The sequence below is a fragment of the Zonotrichia leucophrys genome, unplaced genomic scaffold (assembly GCF_028769735.1).
Source record: "Zonotrichia leucophrys gambelii isolate GWCS_2022_RI unplaced genomic scaffold, RI_Zleu_2.0 Scaffold_602_30190, whole genome shotgun sequence".
Lineage (NCBI taxonomy): Eukaryota > Metazoa > Chordata > Aves > Passeriformes > Passerellidae > Zonotrichia > Zonotrichia leucophrys.
In genome coordinates, this window is record NW_026992807.1 from 1 (window position 1) to 7,743 (window position 7,743).

Below are 7,743 nucleotides of genomic sequence, written 5' to 3' on the forward strand. Positions count from 1 at the left end.
GGAAAAATTGGGGAAAAATTCAGGGAAAAATTGGGGGAAAATTCAGGGGAAAATTGGGAAAAAAATTGGGGGAAAAATCCAGGGAAATTCAGGGAAAAATTGGGGAAAAATTCAGGGAAATCCAGGGAAAAATTGGGGGAAAATTCAGGGAAAAATTGGGGGAAAATTCAGGGAAAAATTGGGGAAAAATTCAGGGAAAAATTGGGGGAAAATTCAGGGAAAAATTGGGGGAAAATTCAGGGAAAAATTGGGGAAAAATTCAGGGAAAAATTGGGGAAAAATTCAGGGAAATTCAGGGAAAAATTGGGGAAAAATTCAGGGAAAAATTGGGGGAAAATTCAGGGAAATTCAGGGAAAAATTGGGGGATTTTTGGGGATAAAAATTGAAAGATTTTGTGGAAATTTGGGGAGATTGTGGGGAAATCCAGGGGGAAATTTGGGGATTTTGGGGGATTCTTGGGGAAATTTGTGGGAATTTTGGGGACTCTGGTGAGATTTGGGGGGAAATTCAAGGATTTTAGGGAAATTTGGGGATTTTGGGCGGATTTTTGGGTGGATCTGTGGGTGAATTAATGAGGATTGGGGGGGATATTGTGGTCAATTTTTGGGTGATTTTGGGGTCATTATTTGAAAATTCGAGGTGGTTTTGGGACTGATTTTGGGGCTGATTTTTGGGGTCAATAATTGGAATTTTGGGGTCAATAATTGGAATTTTGGGGTCAGCAATTGGAATTTTTGGGTCAATAACTGGAATTTTGAGGCTGATTTTGGGGTCAGTAATTTGTATTTTTGGGTCAGTAATTTGCATTTTTGGGTCAATAACTGGAATTTTTGGGTCAATAACTGGAATTTTGGGGCCGATTTTTGGGGTCAATAATTGGAATTTTAGGGCTGATTTTGGGTCAGTAATTTGTATTTTTGGGTCAATAATCGGTATTTTTGGGTCAGTAATTTGTATTTTTGGGTCACTAATTTGTATTTTTGGGTCAGTAATTTAATCGGTATTTTTGGGTCAATAATCAGTATTTCTGGGTCAGTAATTTGTATTTTTGGGTCAATAACTGGAATTTTGAGGCTGATTTTGGGTCAGTAATTTGTATTTTTGGGTCAGTAATTTGTATTTTTGGGTCAGTAATTTGTATTTTTGGGTCAATAATCGGTATTTTTGGGTCAGTAATTTGTATTTTTGGGTCAGTAATTTGTATTTTTGGGTCAGTAATTTGTATTTTTGGGTCAATAATTTGTATTTCTGGGTCACTAATTTGTATTTCTGGGTCAATAATCGGTATTTTTGGGTCAATAATTGTATTTTTTGGGTCAATAATCGGTATTTCTGGGTCAGTAATTTGTATTTTTGGGTCAATAATTTGTATTTTTGGGTCAGTAATTTGTATTTCTGGGTCAATAATCGGTATTTTGGGTCAGTAATTTGTATTTCTGGGTCAATAATCGGTATTTTTGGGTCAGTAATTTGTATTTTTGGGTCAGTAATTGGAATTTTTGGGTCACTAATCGGTATTTCTGGGTCAGTAATTTGTATTTCTGGGTCAATAATCGCTATTTTGGGTCAGTAATCTGTATTATTCTGTCCCTGCCAGGCTGGAGCTGCTGGACCGGGCGTGCCGGGAGCGGGGCCTGGATCCGGGCCTGGATCCGGGCGCGGATTTTGGGGCGGATTTGGGCGATTTGGGGGCTCCCCTGCGCTGCTACCGCCGCTCGCTGAGCGCCCCCCCCCGGAGCCCCCCGGGACCCCCGGCCAAGAGAGCGCGGGGGGGCCTGGGTGAGGCCGGATTGGGGAAAAAACCGGGAATTTGGGAAAAATCCGGGATTTAGGGGGGAAAAACAACGGGAATTGGGGAAAAACAACGGGAATTGTGGGGGAAAAACAACGGGACCCCCGCCAAGAGAGCGCGGGGGAGCCTGGGTGAGGCCGGAACGGGGGAAAAACCGGGAATTTGGGAAAAATCCGGGATTTATGGGGGAAAAACAACGGGACCCCCGGCCAAGAGAGCGCGGGGGGGCCTGGGTGAGGCCGGATGGGGAAAAAACCGGGAATTTGGGAAAAAACGGGAATTTATGGGGGAAAACAACGGGACCCCCGGCCAAGAGAGCGCGGGGGGGCCTGGGTGAGGCCTGGATTGGGGAAAAACAATGGGAAATTGGGAAAAAAACGGGATTTATGGGGGAAAAACAACGGGAATTGGGGAAAAACAACGGGAATTGTGGGGGAAAAACAACGGGACCCCCGGCCAAGAGAGCGCGGGGCGGCCTGGGTGAGGCCGGGATTGGGGAAAATAACGGGAATTTGGGAAAAACAACGGGGATTTATGGGGGAAAACAACGGGACCCCCGGCCAAGAGAGCGCGGGGCAGCCTGGGTGAGGCCTGGATTGGGAAAATAACGGGAATTTGGGAAAAACAACGGGAATTGGGAAAAACAACGGGACCCCCGGCCAAGAGAGCGCGGGGGGGCCTGGGTGAGGCCGGATTGGGGAAAAAAACCGGGAATTTGGGAAAAAACGGGAATTGTGGGGGAAAAACAACGGGACCCCCGGCCAAGAGAGCGCGGGGGAGCCTGGGTGAGGCCTGGATTGGGGAAAAACAATGGGAATTTGGGAAAAAACGGGGAATTTATGGGGGGAAAACAACGGGACCCCCGGCCAAGAGAGCGCGGGGCAGCCTGGGTGAGGCCTGGATTGGGGAAAAAAACCGGGAATTTGGGAAAAACAACGGGAATTGTGGGGGAAAAACAACGGGACCCCCGGCCAAGAGAGCGCGGGGGGGCCTGGGTGAGGCCGGAATGGGGGAAAAAACGGGAATTTGGGAAAAAACGGGAATTTATGGGGGAAAAACAACGGGACCCCCGGCCAAGAGAGCGCGGGGAGCCTGGGTGAGGCCGGAATGGGGAAAAAACCGGGAATTTGGGGAAAAAACGGGAATTCTGAGGGAAAAACAACGGGACCCCCGGCCAAGAGAGCGCGGGGGAGCCTGGGTGAGGCCTGGATTGGGGAAAAAAACGGGAATTTGGGAAAAAAACGGGAATTGTGAGGGAAAAACAACGGGACCCCCGGCCAAGAGAGCGCGGGGGAGCCTGGGTGAGGCCTGGATTGGGGAAAAAACCGGGAATTTGGGAAAAAAAACGGGAATTGTGAGGGAAAAACAACGGGACCCCCGGCCAAGAGAGCGCGGGGGAGCCTGGGTGAGGCCGGAATGGGGGAAATAACGGGAATTTGGGAAAAAAACGGGAATTGTGAGGGAAAAACAACGGGACCCCCGGCCAAGAGAGCGCGGGGGGGCCTGGGTGAGGCCGGATTGGGGGAAATAACGGGAATTTGGGAAAATCAATGGGAATTGGGGGGGAAAAACAACGGGACCCCCGGCCAAGAGAGCACGGGGGGCCTGGGTGAGGCCGGAATGGGGGAAAAAACCGGGAATTTGGGAAAATCTGGGATTTATGGGGGAAAAACAACGGGACCCCCGGCCAAGAGAGCGCGGGGCGGCCTGGGTGAGGCCGGATTGGGGAAAAAAACCGGGAATTTGGGAAAAACAACGGGATTTGTGGGGGAAAAACAACGGGACCCCCGGCCAAGAGAGCGCGGGGGGGCCTGGGTGAGGCCGGAATGGGGGGAAATAACGGGAATTTGGGAAAAAAACGGGAATTTATGGGGAAAAACAACGGGAGCCCCGGCCAATGAGAGCGGGGGGGCCTGGGTGAGGCCTGGATTGGGGAAAAAAACTGGAATTTGGGAAAATCAATGGGATTTATGGGGGAAAAAACGGAATTTATGGGGAATCTGGGATTTATGGGTGAAAAACAGATTGTGGGAAACAACGGGAATTTATGGGGGAAAAACAACAAGAATTGTGGGGGAAAAACAACAGGAATTTATGGGGGAAAACAACGGGGATTTATGGGGGAAAAACAACGGGAATTGGGGAAATCCGGGATTTATGGGGGAAAACAACGGGAATTTATGGGGGAAAACAATGGGAATTTATGGGGGAAAACAACGGGAATTGGGGAAAATCCGGGATTTATGGGGGAAAACAACGGGAATTGGGGAAACCCGGAATTTATGGGGAAATGCAGAACTCGGGGCCGAAATCCCGAATTTTGGGCGAAAAAAATCTGATTTTGGGGGCAAATATCTAAAGTTCTGGGGGGCAAATTTTGGGAGGGAAATCCTGAATTTTAGAGAGTAAAATCTGAATTTTTGGGGTGAAAAAATCTGAAATTTTTTGGGGAGAAAATCTGAATATTGTGGGGAAAAAATCCAGTTTTGGTGGGGGCAAAAAGCTGAATTTTGGGAGAAAACAAAAAAATTTTGGTGGGAAAAAAATAACAAAAAATTTGGTAGGAAAAAAGTATCCAATTTCGGGTGTAGAAAACAGAATTTTGGGTTATAAAAATGCAATTTTGGTTAAAAACTCCGAATTTTCAGCCCCGTCCGGCTCCGGCTCCGGCTCCAGCTCCAGCCTGTGGCCCTCCAGCCCCGCCCTCACCTCCACGGCGCGCAGGAGGCCCCGCCCCCAGCCCAGGCCACGCCCCTCGCTCCATTTGCGCAGGTGCGGCCCCGCCCCCACCCCCCAATGCAGATGTGGCCCCGCCCCCAGCCCAGGCCCCGCCCCTTTCCCCACACGCACAGGTCCGGCCCCGCCCCCACCCCAAAATAGCCCCAAAGTTTGGGGGAGAATCCCAGAAAAATCCCCAAAAATCCCAAATTTTGGGTTTTGTCCCCCCACAGCAGCGACTCCAGGAGGACCTGGGAGTCCCGGTGAGGAAATTTGGGGATTTTTGGGGGGAATTTGGGGATTTTTGGGGGGATTTTGGGGAAATTTGGGGATTTTGGGAGGGTCCTGGCTGAATTTGGGAGGGGGATTTTTGAAGATTTTTGGGGGGAAAATTGGGAAGAAATTTCGGGTTTGGGGGGAATTGGGGCGAAGTTTTGGGGTTTTTGTGGGGCCCTGGGTGGAATTTGGGGATTTTGGGGGGAATTTGGGGATGAAAGTTTTGGGGAATTTCAGGGAAATTTGGGGATTTTGGGTGGGGGTTGGAGGAAATTTGGGGGAGATTTGGGGATTTTGGGGGATCCTGGGTGGGGTTTTTTTGGGGGAGGGTCTTGGGATCAATTTTGGGGGGGAATTTGGGAATTTTAGGGAGTATTAATGGAAATATTAGGGGAATTTTATTATTAATGGAAATTTTAGGGTATTAATGGAAATTTTAGGGGAATTTTGGGTGAATTTGGGGGATTTTGGGGTTTCTTTTATCCCCCTGCTCAGCCTGACCCTGATGGAGGAGGAGGAGGAGGAGGAGGAGGAGGAGGAGGAGGAAGAGGAGGAGGAGGAAGAGGAGACCCCAAACAGCCCCGGGGTGAGACCCCAAAAAACCCCAAAAACCCCCAAAATTCGGGGGCAAAAAACCCAAAAAGTTCGGGAAAAAACTCCCAAAAATTTGGAGAAAACTCCCCAAGATTTGTGGGAAAAAAATCCCAAAATCTGGGGGGGAAAACCCCCCAAAAATTGGGAAAAAATAACTCAAAAATTTGGGAAAAAAATCTCAAAAATTTGAGAAAAAAACCTCAAAAATTTGGGGAAAAAACCCCAAAAATTTGAGAAAAAAAACCTCAGAAATTTGGGAAAAAACCCCAAATGTTGGGAATTTTCCCCAAAATGTTTTGGGTTCTCCCCAGAGCCCCCTGGAGCAGCCCCGGGACCTTTTTGGCTCCTCCAGCCTCGACTTCCAGGTGAGATTTTGGGGATTTTGGGATTTTTTGGGAATTTTTGGGGGGATTTTGGGATTCCTCAAAACTTGACCCCAAACTTTGGCTCCTCCCCCATTAAAAATGAACATTTTGGGTGAATTTTGGGATTTTTTTTGGGGTTTTCACCCCCAGATTCTGAGGATGAAACCCCAAAATTTCCCTTTTGTTTTTTTGCCCATTTTTGGGGTTTTTTTACCCCAAATTTGGGTCCTTCCATTACAGAAATCCCAAAATTCTGATGGTTTGGGGCTTTTTGGGGGGAATTTTTTGTGTTTATTTCAAATATTTTGGGATTATATTATAATATAATATAATTATAATAATATAATATAATAAAAACTAAAATTAATATAATATAATATAATATAATATAATATAATATAATATAATATAATATAATATAATATAATATAATATAATATAATATAATTTCTTCTCTTCCCAGACTTTCTGAAGCCACAATTCCAGATTTCCCCTGGAGTTTTTTCCCATTTTTTGGAGTTTTCTTCTCAAAATTTCTGATTTTTTTTCCCAGTTCAAATTCCAAACTGGAGCTTTTTGGGCCATTTTTTGGGGGAATTTTTGGGATTTCTCCCGAATATTTTGGGGTTCCCGCCCCTTTATCTCTGGGAATGAAATTTTATTTTCTGGGAATGAAATTCTCAAATTCCCTCGAGTTTTTCCCATTTTTTGGGGTTTTCACCCCAAAATCTGGGCCCTTTCCAGTTACAAATTGAGAATTTTTGAACGTTTTCTTTGGGAATTTTTGGGATTTCTCCCCGATTTTTGGGTTTCCCACCCTTTATTTCATTCCAGACTTTCTGAGGGTGAAATCCCAAAATTCCCCCTCAGGTTTTTCCCATTTTTCGCCGTTTTCACCCCAAATTCCCCCAATAAAAATCTGCAGCAGCTCCTTCCTTTCTGGGCTCGTTTCTTTGGGAATTTCGCTGGAATTTCTTGGGAATTTCGGGGTCTTTTCCCAGAATTTTGGGGTTCCCGCCCTCCCTTCTCTTTCTGCACTTCCTGACCTCGGAATTCTGAATTTTCCACCCCTTTTTTCCCTCTTTTTCCCCCAATAAAAGCAGCGACACTTCTGTGGTTTCTGGACCCTTTTTTTGGGAATTTCACTGGAAAATTTTTGGGAATTTCTTGGGAATTTCGGGATCTTTCCCCCAAATATTTTGGGTTTCTGTTTTTTCTCTTCCCGCACTATTTTAGGAGCAGAATCCTGAATTTTCCACCCCTTTTTTTTGCCCATTTTGTCCCCAAAATTTCCCAATAAAATCAGCAACCGCTCCCTCATTTCTGGGCCATTTCTAGGGGGAATTTTTTGGGAATTTCTTGGGAATTTTGGGATCTTTTCCCCAAATATTTTGGGTTTCCTCTCCTCCTCTTCCCACGTTATTTTGGGAGCAGAATCCCGAATTTTCCACCCCTTTTTTTTACCTTTTTCTTCCCGTTTTTCCCCCAATAACAGCACCGACACCTCCCTCGTTTCTGGGCCGTTTTCTGGGGGGAATTTTGCAGGAAATTCTCTGGAATTTCTTGGGAATTCTGGGATCTTCCCACATTTTATTTTTGGAACAGAATCTTGAATTTTCCACCGCTTTTTTTTAACCTTTTTTTCCCCGTTTTTCCCCAATAACAACACTGACACCTCCACCATTTCTGGGCTGTTTTTTTGGGAATTTCACTGGAATTTCTTGGGAATTCTGGGATCTTCCCACACTGATTTTGGAACAGAATCCTGAATTTTCCACCCCTTTTTTTTACCTTTTTCTTCCCGTTTTTTCCCCTAATAACAGCACCGACACCTCTGTTGTTTCTGGGCCATTTTTTTTGGCATTTCACTGGAATTTTGTGTTCTCATCCCAGAGTTCCGGCGTTCCCACCCTCCCTTCTCTTTCTGTGCTTTGGGGCCTCAGAATTCTGAATTTTCCACCCCCTTTTTCCCCGTTTTTCCCATTTTCTCCCAGTAA

General features: G+C 46.1%; 1 protein-coding gene across 1 annotated transcript; it reads left to right on the forward strand.

The window, feature by feature from the left end:
• Nucleotides 1-1,598: 1,598 nt before the first annotated feature.
• Nucleotides 1,599-7,135, forward strand: LOC135441862 (uncharacterized; the record flags this gene model as incomplete). Its single annotated transcript, XM_064701417.1, has 6 exons — nt 1,599-1,780; nt 4,442-4,565; nt 4,745-4,774; nt 5,283-5,373; nt 5,693-5,746; nt 6,210-7,135. Coding segments are annotated over 6 exons (490 nt in total), but the record flags the coding sequence as incomplete, so codon positions are not given.
• Between the last annotated feature and the right edge of the window lie 608 nt (nt 7,136-7,743).